The sequence below is a fragment of the Bufo bufo genome, chromosome 1 (assembly GCF_905171765.1).
Source record: "Bufo bufo chromosome 1, aBufBuf1.1, whole genome shotgun sequence".
Taxonomy (NCBI): Eukaryota; Metazoa; Chordata; class Amphibia; order Anura; family Bufonidae; genus Bufo; species Bufo bufo.
In genome coordinates, this window is record NC_053389.1 from 10,259,665 (window position 1) to 10,277,283 (window position 17,619).

The 17,619-nt window shown below is 42.3% G+C and overlaps 1 protein-coding gene across 1 annotated transcript in view; it reads right to left on the reverse strand.

The window, feature by feature from the left end:
• LOC120987315 (phospholipase A2 inhibitor and Ly6/PLAUR domain-containing protein-like) overlaps positions 1-17,619 on the reverse strand; it is a 69,571-nt gene that overhangs the window by 40,967 nt on the left and 10,985 nt on the right. The window contains exons 2-3 of the mRNA XM_040415884.1: positions 8,148-8,264; positions 4,549-4,695 (exon numbers count right to left, since the gene is read on the reverse strand). Coding sequence (XP_040271818.1) covers positions 4,549-4,695; positions 8,148-8,166 — 166 coding nt within the window. The 5' untranslated portion in view covers positions 8,167-8,264. The remainder of the gene's footprint in view (positions 1-4,548; positions 4,696-8,147; positions 8,265-17,619) is intronic.

Here is a 17,619-nt window from a genome sequence, read left to right on the forward strand (position 1 = left end):
CAAGATTGCCACCGCCAGGATCCAGACGCCACCGAGGAAGGAAGAGGTAAGGGTACCTGTCCCTACCCGCCGGCCACCTTCTGCTACCACAGCTGCGTCAAGGCCCTCTCATACTGTGACTTGCTGCGCAGAGCCCACTGGATCGCTTGCGGCGGCGGTACCTAGGCCAGCACAGCCTACCATAATTATGCCTGGACCGGTGCGGTCCCCAACTGTTGTTACCACTAGGCCTATGGGGCCAATACCTATTAGGGGTTATGACATTTATGTTGCAGTTGCCCCCCAATAATGTGTTGTGGGCACATCCGCCTGTTGAGGCTTACTACAGGCCCCATCTACAAGCAGAGCCAGGGAGCACCGCTGAAATGCAAAGCGATTATGACATGCCCCTGTGAATTGGCCTGCTAGGCCGTTGATTTGTTTTGCTTCCATCAAGGGACCTTATTGCCGAGGATTAACCCTTCCAGGACAGGAGTCCTTTGTTTTGGTCCTTTGTTGCTGCTGCCAGTTACCCACGGCTCAGTGGTGGTGGTCACCCACTGAAACTACCAAATTGCATCAAAGCCATGTTTGTTTACAGGACCTCCTGCCTGCTTCTACTCTACTACACCAAGTTGTGCCTATTTTTGTTGCACCTTTAACCCTTTAACCCCCTTTTCAGGTTGATTAAGGGTATTACAGCACTTGTTTTTATATATATGTGCCAATGGAATAATGTGGGCTATTTTTATGTGCTGTCATTTTATTGTGCAACCTAATTCTAAGGAAACGTGCCCGGAGATAGACTCAAAAGTACCTGAGCCTCTGAGATATTGCTACTTTAAAGAAATGTGCCCAGAGATGGACTCCACTGTAAGTGAGCCTCTGTGATCTTCTACCTTACTTTGCTTGGGAATGACACTTGTTCTAAATAAGAAAGAAACCTGGGTACGGACTCATATTTGTTCCTTGAGCCTCCAAGAACTTTAAATTGTTTTATATTGTTCTACTGTTCTATTATGGACAATTTGCACTTATGGACTATCCTGGTATCTCTGATATGCTGCACCAGGTCAGCGCCCCTGTTCCCTCACACTACCTTGAGAGAAGAGAACGACGCCCCTTTTCACCGTCACTTGTTCATAAGCCAGTGGAACTGCCTGATTTATGCATATAATGTATTTTTGCAAATGTAGATGTATTTTCCTGCTTTGCACTATTTTTTCTTTTTCAGGTGCAGTATCCAGCTGGGCAGGGCCCCTCCATGTTGCGCCGAGGACGGGCAACGTTATAGCGTGGTTGTATGTAGTGTCCCACTAGATTGGCGTGGGCACTACACAAGGGTCAATTGGTGTGCGCGTTCCTCCTACTCACGAGGGACAGAAATGTCATATGTAATTGTGCAAGCAATGTATTTTCTAATGTGTTTTTTTATATGCAATGTTCCCCTGTATGATGCAATAGCAGGCCTAGTTGGGTGTAGTTAGACATCCCAGACACTAGAGGGAGATAGGGCGCCCCTAGTATAAATATCCAGGCCCAGACAGGGAGAGGTGAGTTCAGAGTCAGGAGTCTGCAGAGACAGAAGTTAGAAGGCACCAGCCAGAGATATGCTGAGGGCCTCCTCCTGACATGCAGCTAGACAGCCCTGGCTTCTAGTTGTTACCAGGAGGCTAGTAGAGGGATCCTAGCCTACCTGCGGATCAAGAGATCCTTAGTTAGCTCTGGAGACACCCCGGTTGCAGGACATCACCTCCTGGAAGAAACCACAGCCCTGCAGCAATAAAGCCAACATACTACAGGCAAAGATAAGTAACCCTGATAGGCAGATGCTTTAGGAAGAAAAGCAAGGATTTAATACGAGAGGAAGATATATATATACCAAGGATATAAGCCACCATTTAGGCATTTGGGCCTTGGGATTGAAACCAGACAGGAGTTCTAGAAAAGAACAGTGTACGCTATTTCTGAGGAAAGGTACAACCTGATTCTGAGTGCATTGTGGATTTACTCTCTGAGTATCTTGCATAATTAATACCTGCCATCTTGTGGAATAAGCCTGCTTGTAAGCTGTAATACAAAGGACTGTATAACTACCTTACTGTATAAAGTTGGACTGTTCAGTAAAGAAACGTTTGGTTCACTATACCATCTGTGTACCTCAATTATTCCAACTATAAATCGGTGTGCCACCGTCACAGGCACTGGCGTCACGAATCCAAAAGGGACCTTGCCCCAGGCACTCAAAATACCTGTAACATCCAGGGCACCTCATCCACCATCAGGCCTGGTCCCTACAAACAGAGTGTGCCCCAGAGGAACTGTGTCTACCTCTCCTTCACTGCCGCATGCCTGCCCAGGGTTCTCCAATACAGTGAGCAACCCTCGATTGCCCATAACCGTGATCTCACTTCGCTATACCCTGCAGGTCTGGCGTGCTGCAAGTGCAGCTCTGGAGTATAATACAGGATGTAACTCAGGATCAGTACAGGATAAGTAATGTATGTACACAGTGACTGCACCAGCAGAATAGTGAGTGCAGCTCTGGAGTATAATACAGGATGTAACTCAGGATCAGTACAGGATAAGTAATGTATGTACACAGTGACTTCACCAGCAGAATAGTGAGTGCAGCTCTGGAGTATAATACAGGATGTAACTCAGGATCAGTACAGGATAAGTAATGTATGTACACAGTGACTTCACCAGCAGAATAGTGAGTGCAGCTCTGGAGTATAATACAGGATGTAACTCGGGATCAGTACAGGATAAGTAATGTATGTACACAGTGACTGCACCAGCAGAATAGTGAGTGCAGCTCTGGAGTATAATACAGAATGTAACTAAGGATCAGTACAGGATAAGTAATGTATGTATACAGTGACTGCACCAGCAGAATAGTGAGTGCAGCTCTGGAGTATAATACCGGATGTAACTCAGGATCAGTACAGGATAAGTAATGTATGTACACAGTGACTGCACCAGCAGAACAGTGAGTGCAGCTCTGGAGTATAATACAGGATGTAACTCAGGATCAGTACAGGATAAGTAATGTATGTACACAGTGACTGCACCAGCAGAATAGTGAGTGCAGCTCTGGAGTATAATACAGGATGTAACTAAGGATCAGTACAGGATAAGTAATGTATGTATACAGTGACTGCACCAGCAGAATAGTGAGTGCAGCTCTGGAGTATAATACCGGATGTAACTCAGGATCAGTACAGGATAAATAATGTATGTACACAGTGACTGCACCAGCAGAATAGTGAGTGCAGCTCTGGAGTATAATACAGGATGTAACTCAGGATCAGTACAGGATAAGTAATGTATGTACACAGTGACTGCACCAGCAGAATAGTGAGTGCAGCTCTGGAGTATAATACAGATGTAACTCAGGATCAGTACAGGATAAGTAATGTATGTACACAGTGACTGCACCAGCAGAACAGTGAGTGCAGCTCTGGAGTATAATACAGGATGTAACTCAGGATCAGTACAGGATAAGTAATGTATGTACACAGTGACTGCACCAGCAGAATAGTGAGTGCAGCTCTGGAGTATAATACAGGATGTAACTCAGGATCAGTACAGGATAAGTAATGTATGTACACAGTGACTGCACCAGCAGAATAGTGAGTGCAGCTCTGGAGTATAATACAGGATGTAACTCAGGTTCAGTACAGGATAAGTAATGTATGTACACAGTGACTGCATCAGCAGAATAGTGAGTACAGCTCTGGAGTATAATACAGGATGTAACTCAGGATCAGTACAGGATAAGTAATGTATGTACACAGTGACTCCACCAGCAGAATAGTGAGTGCAGCTCTGGAGTATAATACAGGATGTAACTCAGGATCAGTACAGGATAAGTAATGTATGTACACAGTGACTGCACCAGCAGAATGATGAGTGCAGCTCTGGAGTATAATACAGGATGTAACTCAGGATCAGTACAGGATAAGTAATGTATGTACACAGTGACTGCACCAGCAGAACAGTGAGTGCAGCTCTGGAGTATAATACAGGACGTAACTCAGGATCAGTACAGGATGAGTAATGTATGTACACAGTGACTGCACCAGCAGAATAGTGAGTGCAGCTCTGGAGTATAATACAGGACGTAACTCAGGATCAGTACAGGATAAGTAATGTATGTGCACAGTGACTTCACCAGCAGAATAGTGAGTGCAGCTCTGGAGTATAATACAGGACGTAACTCAGGATCAGTACAGGATAAGTAATGTATGTGCACAGTGACTTCACCAGCAGAATAGTGAGTGCAGCTCTGGAGTATAATACAGGACGTAACTCAGGATCAGTAAAGGATGAGTAAGGTATATTCTGAATCAGAAAGTAAAAGGCTGGCACCAGGGATATTCCGATTACTGGCGATCAGTGTGAGTGCAGTAACAGTGTTATTTTATTAGGCTCAGTTAATTCATTTTAAAGCAATTATTATTTGGTATAACGCTGTATATTCTCCACCATACATAGACCTGGCACAGTGCCTACTATAACAATATAAGAATGCTTTAGATCATCCCGTGTGTGGATTCTACGTACCATTAGATGTCTGCGGAGTACAATATTGTGTTTGACAGCAAGTTGTTTTCATAATTATTGCTTTATTGGGGTGACTGACCACGATGAATAAATCACACTGCCCCGTCCTTCCACACCTTTGAAGATGTTCTTCTACTATAACTCCACCTGAGTCAGAGAACAGGTACACGTGATTACAAGCTTTATTTCACAGAAATCAGACAATAACGTCTTGTCAGAGAGGTAATTTAAATATTAGTGGCTCCTCAGGGGCGGATCTTCACTTATACATTTGTTATATGGGATATATATTTTTTGATACTGAAAGCACTGGGCCATGCCATGGGGTGACACTGCTGTGGCCAGTCATTGGCTGCAGTGGTCATGTGACCTGCTTTAGACTGGATGTTAATGAAGGTAGACTTAGGAGATGCAGAGCCGGCGGGGCAGAGATAGAGCTGAAACCCAGCAGCAGGGATCAGGTAATTATGATTACCACTGTGACACTAAGGGGGAAGGGGAGTCTGAGGGACAACCCCTTAAACCCTTAGAGGACCCTGCGTTTTTGTTTTTCAATCCCCACCTTCCCACAATTTTTTTATTTTTCCATTCGCATAGCAGTATAAGGGTTTGTTTTTTGCTGGATAAGCTATACGGGGAACAAGAAAAAATTCTAAATGGGGTGGAATTGAAAAAAAAATTAAAAAAATGCAATTCTGCCACAGTTTTATGGGTTTTATTTTTACAACGTTCTCTATGCAGTAAAAATGACCTGTTACTTTATATCTCTAGGTCAGTACGATAATGACAATTTCAAATTTGTATTGTTTTCTTGCGTTTTAATATTGAAAAAATAAATAATTTTTTTTTCCTTTTCGTTGCCATATTCTGACCCACGGTATTGGCATTGTGGGCAGCAACAGTGGCAGTCTGGGTAAGGGGAGCCAAAGAAGCCACCATGATATCCCTCAGTCTGATAGAAGCGACAGGGAAGGTGAGGAATCCGAAGATGATTGTGTGCTGGACAGGATTGAATGCATGGCCAGAAAACAACTCTACATGCCCAGGAACCCGCTGATGCGCAAGATTAATTCCCACCTGGCCCAGTTGTTGACGGTGCAGTCGCTGCCATACCATTTAGTAGATTTTGCTGCCTTTAGGGAGCTGATGGCATACACTCAGCCTCGCTGGAAGATACCTAACCGCAGGGGCATAACTACCATAGCAGCAGACCATGGCACTGCTATGGAGCCCAAGGCAAGAGGGGGCCCAGTCTTAATTGGGATTATCTCCTCTTCTACAGGAGGTGAAAACTTGGTCAGGACTCTACCCTCTAAATGAACAACTTTTAGCAAATGAGGCAGTGAAATAATGGCCCAAGGGTCATTGAAAGGGGTTTAGGCAGAAACCCTTCTGTCCTGTGTGGGGGCCTGGTTTGATCCTTGCTATGGGGCCCTTACTTCTCTATGTACACCACTGCCTAACTGGCATTATTTCTGGCTCCCACATCAGACACTTATCCGCCTCCTTCGCCTGCTCCTCCATGGACACGCTCTCGTCCCCAACAGCAGTAGGGAACAGCATCCCTCACACTACTGCTCCTTCATATCTCATGTGTCAAGTCAAGTGTTACCACGCCATTTTGGAACTGATCAGCCTGGGCGAGAGAAGCCACACAGGGGCGAGCAGTTGCTGAAGTACATCAAGCAACAAACATTCCCTGGCTGTCACCCAAACTGGGCAAGGTGGTCAGCGACAATGGATGAAACATCCTGGCCGCACTGACCTGGGGTGAAATAACACATGCTCCCTGCATGGTGCACGTCATCATCCTAGTCAAGTTCCAGAATTACACGTGCTCGAGCATCTGTACGAGCAGCGGAAAGCCATAAAGGATTTTGTCATGCATCAGACGGCCTCAGCAGCAGGGAGCATGTGTTTTTTCGAGGTCAGGCATTGGTAGCTCATCTGAGATGCCTGTTAGGTGCTGAAGCCCTTTCAAGAAGCCACAAAGTTTGCCAGCAGGGACATCTGTGGCATGAATGATCTCATTATTCACGATGGCCAGATTGGCAAGCTGTATGCCCACTTGCTTGCTACCATGACTGGCGTATCATCAACATCAAGCAGTCTGATGATCACTGGATAGCCATGCTTCTAGACCCTCACTATCAAAGCAAAATGGGGGAGTGTTTGCCTCCCTCTGAAAGTTAGTGTCACGGACGTTCCCACGACAGGTGGTTTCCCTCCCACACCGAAACATGACAGTTAGGCTAAATTAGATTACAAGGAAACACTGCGTACGCAGCTTACCTCAGGTTTTGGCGAGCAGATGGCTGCCTACCAGCATGTCTGAAAGGGAGGCCCCTCTCCGCTCTCCGCACAGTCACCCCCCTTCCACCGCCACAAGCAGCAGAAGCCACAGACGCAGCCAAATCAGTCTCTTCAACATGATAGAGCAATTTTTTTTTTGTTTGATGCAAATCAGCAAACCAGGACCTCATGTTCGAGCACCTAGGTTCTGGCCTACTTAAACTCTGACCCTGTTCCCGGACCCCATGCATTTTTGGGCAGGTAGACTGGAACAGTGGCCCGAACTGACACAGCACGCTCTCTTTCTTCTTTTTTGTGCAGCCTCCAGTGTCATCTCGGAGAGGGTTTTCAGCTCCGTCCGGGGGGGGCGTAGTGACACCCAGACAGACCAAGTTGTCCTCCGCCAGTGTCTAAAACATCACTTTTGTTAAAAAGGAACAAAGCCTGGATTCTGGAGGATTTTCACACTCCTGCAGATGTGACTGAGTAGATCTGGCCTTGCTGACAGTGCCCAATCTTGCAACTGTTGCTGTCTGCCTGCCTCCCTACCATTTTACTACCTGCCTACCATCATGCTCTGTATGGCTGCTGCTGCCTCCTCCATGACGCCACTGATGCTGCCTGCCTACTATCATGTTCCATAAGGGTTCTGCTGTCAGTGCCTCTGTAATGCTGCTGTCTGCCAACATGTACCGTATGGCTGCTGCTACTGACACCACCTCAGCTGCTACTTCTCGTTGCTAATCCCGTACTGTCACCACTATTAATGCTATGCATCTGCCAGTACTACCGCCACCACTACTACTACCACATCCACACTGCACTGTTGAGAATTTGTAGAGGCTAATTCACAATGAGTCACTTTTTCTTCTGAAAATTAACACTTGTGCGAGTCGTACGGGCAGGATTCTGACCCTGACAAGACATCTTTTTGGACGCTTGGTCCCAACAATCCACATTTTTTCCCCCATAACACTGTGTGTGTTTAAACATCATCTGCCTCCGATAAGGGACAATTTCGGGAAGCTTCGGAATTTAAAAAAGCAGAGATATGTGTCGGTGCGGTGTGATACAGAGCTGATGGAGGAGCAAGGGAAAAAGCAAAAATTCATAAAAAATCGGCAAAAAGAGATAACAAGTTTTCTTAAAAATTCTGAATCCTAGGAGACTAGAAGTTGTTATATCCCAATTGGAGCCAATGAGATTCAGCTCGAATCGATTCTGGTTTGAACCGAACTTAGCGAATCGGAACCAAAGTAAATCTTGGCGGGTTCGCACATCTCTACATAAAAGCCAATAGTATTTACCAGCATCCGCCACCTGCATGTGCTCTGATAGGCAAACGTCCTCATCCGGCAAACATAGTGTATCTGATGGTTTGATTTTGATTTTTCCATGTTGAAATTTGCATTTTTGAAAAGCACCTGAAAATGGAATCAAATTCTATAGATAAGTAACAGATAAAGAAACTTCATATTAGTAAAACAATTATAGTATTGTAGTAAAAATGAAGGATCGTACAGTAAAAAAATACATTTTAATGAATTTGATTTAGATTTATCCCCAGGACTGTGACTGTGATGAGGGGACATCCTCTGCATCTGGAGGAAAGAAGGTTTCTACACAGACATAGAAGAGGATTCTTTACTGTAAGAGCAGTGAGACTATGGACTCTTTACTGTAAGAGCAGTGAGACTATGGACTCTTTACTGTAAGAGCAGTGAGACTGTGGACTCTATACTGTAAGAGCAGTGAGACTATGGACTCTTTACTGTAAGAGCAGTGAGACTATGGACTCTATACTGTAAGAGCAGTGAGACTATGGACTCTTTACTGTAAGAGCAGTGAGACTATGGACTCTTTACTGTAAGAGCAGTGAGACTATGGACTCTTTACTGTAAGAGCAGTGAGACTATGGACTCTTTACTGTAAGAGCAGTGAGACTATGGACTCTGTACTGTAAGAGCAGTGAGACTATAGACTCTTTACTGTAAGAGCAGTGAGACTATAGACTCTATACTGTAAGAGCAGTGAGACTATGGACTCTTTACTGTAAGAGCAGTGAGACTATGGACTCTTTACTGTAAGAGCAGTGAGACTATAGACTCTTTACTGTAAGAGTAGTGAGACTATGGACTCTTTACTGTAAGAGCAGTGAGACTATGGACTCTTTACTGTAAGAGCAGTGAGACTATGGATTCTATACTGTAAGAGCAGTGAGACTATGGACTCTTTACTGTAAGAGCAGTGAGACTATGGACTCTTTACTGTAAGAGCAGTGAGACTATGGACTCTTTACTGTAAGAGCAGTGAGACTATGGGCTCTATACTGTAAGAGCACTGAGACTATGGACTCTTTACTGTAAGAGCAGTGAGACTATGGACTATTTACTGTAAGAGCAGTGAGACTATGGAGTCTGTACTGTAAGAGCAGTGAGACTATGGACTCTTTACTGTAAGAGCGGTGAGACTATGGACTCTATACTGTAAGAGCAGTGAGACTATGGACTCTTTACGGTAAGAGCAGTGAGACTGTGGACTCTTTACTGTAAGAGCAGTGAGACTATGGAGTCATTACTGTAAGAGCAGTGAGACTATGGACTCTTTACTGTAAGAGCAGTGAGACTATGGACTCTTTACTGTAAGAGCAGTGAGACTATGGACTCTTTTCTGTAAGAGCAGTGAGACTATGGACTCTATACTGTAAGAGCAGTGAGACTATGGACTCTTTACTGTAAGAGCAGTGAGACTATGGACTCTATACTGTAAGAGCAGTAAGACTCTGGACTCTTTACTGTAAGAGCAGTGAGACTATAGACTCTTTACTGTAAGAGCAGTGAGACTGTGGACTCTTTACTGTAAGAGCAGTGAGACTATGGAGTCTTTACTGTAAGAGCAGTGAGACTATGGACTCTTTACTGTAAGAGCAGTGAGACTATGAATTCATTCTTCACTGTAAGAGCAGTGAGACTATGGACTCTTTACTGTAAGAGCAGTGAGACTATGGACTCTTTACTGTAAGAGCAGTGAGGCTATGGACTCTTTACTGTAAGAGCAGTGAGACTATGGACTCTATACTGTAAGAGCAGTGAGACTATGGACTCTTTACTGTAAGAGTAGTGAGACTATGGACTCTTTACTGTAAGAGCAGTGAGACTATGGACACTTTACTATAAGAGCAGTGAGACTATGGACTATTTACTGTAAGATCAGTGAGACTATGAATTATTCACTGTAAGAGCAGTGAGACTATGGACTCTTTACTGTAAGAGCAGTAAGACTATGGACTCTATACTGTAAGGGCAGTGAGACTATGAATTCTTCACTGTAAGAGCAGTGAGACTATGGACTCTTTACTGTAAGATCAGTGAGATTATGAATTCTTTACTGTAAGAGCAGTGAGACTATGGACTCTTTACTGTAAGAGCGGTGAGACTGGGATTCTTTGCGGTAAGAGCAGTGGGACTATGGACTCTATACTGTAAGAGCAGTGAGACTATGGACTATTTACTGTGAGAGCAGTGAGACTATGCACTCTTTACTGTAAGAGCAGTGAGACTATGGGACTCTATACTGTAAGATCATTGAGACTATGGACTCTTTACTGTAAGAGCAGTGAGACTTTGGACTCTTTACTGTAAGAGCAGTGAGACTATGGATTCTTTACTGTAAGAGCAGTGAAACTATGGACTCTTTACTGTAAGAGCAGTGAGACTATGGATTCTTTACTGTAAGAGCAATAAGACTATGTATTCTTTACTGTAAGAGCAGTGAGACTATGGACCTTTACTGTAAGAGCAGTGAGACTATGGACTCTTTACTGTAAGAGCAGTGAGACTATGGACTCTTTACTGTAAGAGCAGTGAGACTATGGATTCTTTACTGTAAGAGCAATAAGACTATGGATTCTTTACTGTAAGAGCAGTCAGACTATGGACCTTTACTATAGTGCAGTGAGACTATGGACTCTTTACTGTAAGAGCAGTGAGACTATAGACTCTTTACTGTAAGAGCAGTGAGACTATGGACCTTTACTAGAAGAGCAGTGAGACTATAGACTCTTTACTGTAAGAGCAGTGAGACTATGGACTCTTTACTGTAAGAGCAGTGAGACTATGGACTCTTTACTGTAAGATCAGTGAGACTATGAATTCTTTACTGTAAGAGCAGTGAGACTATGGACTCTTTACTGTAAGAGCAGTGAGACTATGGACTATTTACTGAAAGATCAGTGAGACTATGAATTCTTCACTGTAAGAGCAGTGAGACTATGGACTCTTTACTGTAAGAGCAGTAAGACTATGTACTCATTACTGTAAGAGCAGTGAGACTATGAATTCTTCACTGTAAGAGCAGTGAGACTATGGACTCTTTACTGTAAGATCAGTGAGACTATGAATTCTTTACTGTAAGAGCAGTGAGACTATGGACTCTTTACTGTAAGATCAGGGAGACTATGAATTCTTTACTGTAAGAGCAGTGAGACTATGGACTATTTACTGTAAGAGCAGTGAGACTATGGACTATTTACTGTAAGAGCAGTGAGACTATGGGACTATATACTGTAAGAGCAGTGAGACTAATAATTATTTACTTTAAGAGCAGTCAGACTATAGACTCTTTACTGTAAGAAAATAAATAAAGATAACAGGTGCCTGCTACCTTTATTTATATACTTACACATACGCTTGGGTGAAGCACAGCAAGAACACCGCTACCATTACGTCAGACGGTGGAGCCACCTCACCTTAGCTCTTTACTGTAAGAGCAGTGAGACTATAGACTCTACTGTAAGAGAAGTAAGACTGGGGATTCTTTACTGTAAGAGCAGTGAGACTGGGATAATTTGCGGTAAGAGCAGTGAGACTATGGACTATTTACTGTAAGAGCAGTGAGACTATGGACTCTTTACTGTAAGAGCAGTGAGACTATAGGATTCTTTACTGTAAGAGCAGTGAGACTATGGACTCTTTACTGTAAGATCAGTGAGACTATGAATTCTTTACTGTAAGAGCAGTGAGACTATGGACTCTTTACTGTAAGAGCAGTGAGACTATAGACTATACTGTAAGAGCAGTGAGACTATGAATTTTCTCTGTAAGAGCAGTGAGACTATGGACTCTTTACTGTAAGAGCGGTGAGACTGGGATTCTTTGCGGTAAGAGCAGTGAGACTATGGACTATTTACTGTGAGAGCAGTGAGACTATGCACTCTTTACTGTAAGAGCAGTGAGACTATGGGACTCTATACTGTAAGAGCAGTGAGACTATACACTCTTTAATGTAAGAGCAGTGAGACTATAGGATTCTTTACTGTAAGAGCAGTGAGACTATGGATTCTTTACAGTAAGAGCAGTGAGACTATGGACTCTTTACTGTAAGATCATTGAGACTATGGACTCTTTACTGTAAGAGCAGTGAGACTATGGATTCTTTACTGTAAGAGCAATAAGACTATGGATTCTTTACTGTAAGAGCAGTGAGACTATGGACCTTTACTGTAAGAGCAGTGAGACTATGGACTCTTTACTGTAAGAGCAGTGAGACTATGGATTCTTTACTGTAAGAGTAGTGAGACTATGGATTTTTTACTGTAAGAACAGTAAGACTATAGATTCTTTACTGTAAGAGCAATAAGACTATGGATTCTTTACTGTAAGAGCAGTGAGACTATGGACCTTTACTGTAAGAGCAGTGAGACTATGGACTCTTTACTGTAAGAGCAGTGAGACTATGGACTCTTTACTGTAAGAGCAGTGAGACTATGGACTCTTTACTGTAAGAGCAGTGAGACTATGGATTCTTTACTGTAAGAGCAATAAGACTATGGATTCTTTACTGTAAGAGCAATAAAACTATGGATTCTTTACTTTAAGAGCAGTGAGACTATGGACCTTTACTGTAAGAGCAGTGAGACTATGAATTCTTTACTGTAAGAGCAATAAGACTATGGACTCTTTACTGTAAGAGCAGTGAGACTATGGACTCTATACTGTAAGAGCAGTGAGACTATGGACTCTTTACTGTAAGAGCAGTGAGACTATGAATTCTTTACTGTAAGAGCAATAAGACTATGGACTCTTTACTGTAAGAGCAGTGAGACTATGGACTCTTTACTGTAAGAGCAGTGAGACTATGGACTCTTTACTGTAAGAGCAGTGAGACTATGGATTCTTTACTGTAAGAGCAATAAGACTATGGATTCTTTACTGTAAGAGCAGTCAGACTATGGACCTTTACTATAGTGCAGTGAGACTATGGACTCTTTACTGTAAGAGCAGTGAGACTATAGACTCTTTACTGTAAGAGCAGTGAGACTATGGACCTTTACTAGAAGAGCAGTGAGACTATAGACTCTTTACTGTAAGAGCAGTGAGACTATGGACTCTTTACTGTAAGAGCAGTGAGACTATGGACTCTTTACTGTAAGATCAGTGAGACTATGAATTCTTTACTGTAAGAGCAGTGAGACTATGGACTCTTTACTGTAAGATCAGTGAGACTATGAATTCTTTACTGTAAGAGCAGTGAGACTATGGACTCTTTACTGTAAGATCAGGGAGACTATGAATTCTTTACTGTAAGAGCAGTGAGACTATGGACTATTTACTGTAAGAGCAGTGAGACTATGGACTATTTACTGTAAGAGCAGTGAGACTATGGGACTATATACTGTAAGAGCAGTGAGACTAATAATTATTTACTGTAAGAGCAGTCAGACTATAGACTCTTTACTGTAAGAAAATAAATAAAGATAGCAGGTGCCTGCTACCTTTATTTATATACTTACACATACGCTTGGGTGAAGCACAGCAAGAACACCGCTACCATTACGTCAGACGGTGGAGCCACCTCACCTTAGCTCTTTACTGTAAGAGCAGTGAGACTATAGACTCTACTGTAAGAGAAGTAAGACTGGGGATTCTTTACTGTAAGAGCAGTGAGACTGGGATAATTTGCGGTAAGAGCAGTGAGACTATGGACTATTTACTGTAAGAGCAGTGAGACTATGGACTCTTTACTGTAAGAGCAGTGAGACTATAGGATTCTTTACTGTAAGAGCAGTGAGACTATGGACTCTTTACTGTAAGATCAGTGAGACTATGAATTCTTTACTGTAAGAGCAGTGAGACTATGGACTCTTTACTGTAAGAGCAGTGAGACTATGGACTATACTGTAAGAGCAGTGAGACTATGAATTTTCTCTGTAAGAGCAGTGAGACTATGGACTCTTTACTGTAAGAGCGGTGAGACTGGGATTCTTTGCGGTAAGAGCAGTGAGACTATGGACTATTTACTGTGAGAGCAGTGAGACTATGCACTCTTTACTGTAAGAGCAGCGAGACTATGGGACTCTATACTGTAAGAGCAGTGAGACTATACACTCTTTAATGTAAGAGCAGTGAGACTATAGGATTCTTTACTGTAAGAGCAGTGAGACTATGGATTCTTTACAGTAAGAGCAGTGAGACTATGGACTCTTTACTGTAAGATCATTGAGACTATGGACTCTTTACTTTAAGAGCAGTGAGACTATGGATTCTTTACTGTAAGAGCAATAAGACTATGGATTCTTTACTGTAAGAGCAGTGAGACTATGGACCTTTACTGTAAGAGCAGTGAGACTATGGACTCTTTACTGTAAGAGCAGTGAGACTATGGATTCTTTACTGTAAGAGTAGTGAGACTATGGATTTTTTACTGTAAGAACAGTAAGACTATAGATTCTTTACTGTAAGAGCAATAAGACTATGGATTCTTTACTGTAAGAGCAGTGAGACTATGGACCTTTACTGTAAGAGCAGTGAGACTATGGACTCTTTACTGTAAGAGCAGTGAGACTATGGACTCTTTACTGTAAGAGCAGTGAGACTATGGATTCTTTACTGTAAGAGCAATAAGACTATGGATTCTTTACTGTAAGAGCAATAAAACTATGGATTCTTTACTTTAAGAGCAGTGAGACTATGGACCTTTACTGTAAGAGCAGTGAGACTATGAATTCTTTACTGTAAGAGCAATAAGACTATGGACTCTTTACTGTAAGAGCAGTGAGACTATGGACTCTATACTGTAAGAGCAGTGAGACTATGGACTCTTTACTGTAAGAGCAGAGAGACTATGGTCTCTATACTGTAAGAGCAGTGAGACTATGGACTCTTTACTGTAAGAGCAGTGAGACTATGGACTCTTTACTGTAAGAGCAGTGAGACTATGGACTCTTTAATGTAAGAACAGTAAGACTATGGATTCTTTACTGTAAGAGCAATAAAACTATGGATTCTTTACGGTAAGAGCAGTGAGACTATGGACTCTGTACTGTAAGAGCAGTGAGACTATGGACTCTTTACGGTAAGAGCAGTGAGACTATGAACTCTTTACTGTAAGATCAGTGAGACTATGGATTCTTTACTGTAAGAGCAATAAGACTATGGATTCTTTACTGTAAGAGCAGTGAGACTATGGACCTTTACTGTAAGAGCAGTGAGACTATGGACTCTTTACTGTAAGAGCAGTGAGACTATGGACTCTTTACTGTAAGAGCAGTGAGACTATGGATTCTTTACTGTAAGAGCAATAAGACTATGGATTCTTTACTGTAAGAGCAGTCAGACTATGGACCTTTACTATAGTGCAGTGAGACTATGGACTCTTTACTGTAAGAGCAGTGAGGCTATAGACTCTTTACTGTAAGAGCAGTGAGACTATGGACCTTTACTAGAAGAGCAGTGAGACTATAGACTCTTTACTGTAAGAGCAGTGAGACTATGGACTCTTTACTGTAAGAGCAGTGAGACTATGGACTCTTTACTGTAAGAGCAATAAGACTATGGATTCTTTACTGTAAGAGCAGTGAGACTATGGACCTTTACTGTAAGAGCAGTTAGACTATGGAGTCTTTACTGTAAGAGCAGTGAGACTATGGATTCTTTACTGTAAGAGTAGTGAGACTATGGATTTTTTACTGTAAGAACAGTAAGACTATAGATTCTTTACTGTAAGAGCAATAAGACTATGGATTCTTTACTGTAAGAGCAGTGAGACTATGGACTCTTTACTGTAAGAGCAGTGAGACTATGGACTCTTTACTGTAAGAGCAGTGAGACTATGGACTCTTTACTGTAAGAGCAGTGAGACTATGGACTCTTTACTGTAAGAGCAGTGAGACTATGGATTCTTTACTGTAAGAGCAATAAGACTATGGATTCTTTACTGTAAGAGCAATAAAATTATGGATTCTTTACTTTAAGAGCAGTGAGACTATGGACCTTTACTGTAAGAGCAGTGAGACTATGAATTCTTTACTGTAAGAGCAATAAGACTATGGACTCTTTACTGTAAGAGCAGTGAGACTATGGACTCTATACTGTAAGAGCAGTGAGACTATGGACTCTTTACTGTAAGAGCAGAGAGACTATGGACTCTATACTGTAAGAGCAGTGAGACTATGGACTCTTTACTGTAAGAGCAGTGAGACTATGGACTCTTTACTGTAAGAGCAGTGAGACTATGGACTTTTTAATGTAAGAACAGTAAGACTATGGATTCTTTACTGTAAGAGCAATAAAACTATGGATTCTTTACGGTAAGAGCAGTGAGACTATGGACTCTGTACTGTAAGAGCAGTGAGACGATGGACTCTTTACGCTAAGAGCAGTGAGACTATGAACTCTTTACTGTAAGATCAGTGAGACTATGGATTCTTTACTGTAAGAGCAATAAGACTATGGATTCTTTACTGTAAGAGCAGTGAGACTATGGACCTTTACTGTAAGAGCAGTGAGACTATGGACTCTTTACTGTAAGAGCAGTGAGACTATGGACTCTTTACTGTAAGAGCAGTGAGACTATGGATTCTTTACTGTAAGAGCAATAAGACTATGGATTCTTTACTGTAAGAGCAGTCAGACTATGGACCTTTACTATAGTGCAGTGAGACTATGGACTCTTTACTGTAAGAGCAGTGAGGCTATAGACTCTTTACTGTAAGAGCAGTGAGACTATGGACCTTTACTAGAAGAGCAGTGAGACTATAGACTCTTTACTGTAAGAGCAGTGAGACTATGGACTCTTTACTGTAAGAGCAGTGAGACTATGGACTCTTTACTGTAAGAGTAGTGAGACTATGGATTTTTTACTGTAAGAACAGTAAGACTATAGATTCTTTACTGTAAGAGCAATAAGACTATGGATTCTTTACTGTAAGAGCAGTGAGACTATGGACTCTTTACTGTAAGAGCAGTGAGACTATGGACTCTTTACTGTAAGAGCAGTGAGACTATGGACTCTTTACTGTAAGAGCAGTGAGACTATGGATTCTTTACTGTAAGAGCAATAAGACTATGGATTCTTTACTGTAAGAGCAATAAAATTATGGATTCTTTACTTTAAGAGCAGTGAGACTATGGACCTTTACTGTAAGAGCAGTGAGACTATGAATTCTTTACTGTAAGAGCAATAAGACTATGGACTCTTTACTGTAAGAGCAGTGAGACTATGGACTCTATACTGTAAGAGCAGTGAGACTATGGACTCTTTACTGTAAGAGCAGAGAGACTATGGACTCTATACTGTAAGAGCAGTGAGACTATGGACTCTTTACTGTAAGAGCAGTGAGACTATGGACTCTTTACCGTAAGAGCAGTGAGACTATGGACTCTTTAATGTAAGAACAGTAAGACTATGGATTCTTTACTTGAAGAGCAATAAAACTATGGATTCTTTACGGTAAGAGCAGTGAGACTATGGACTCTGTACTGTAAGAGCAGTGAGACTATG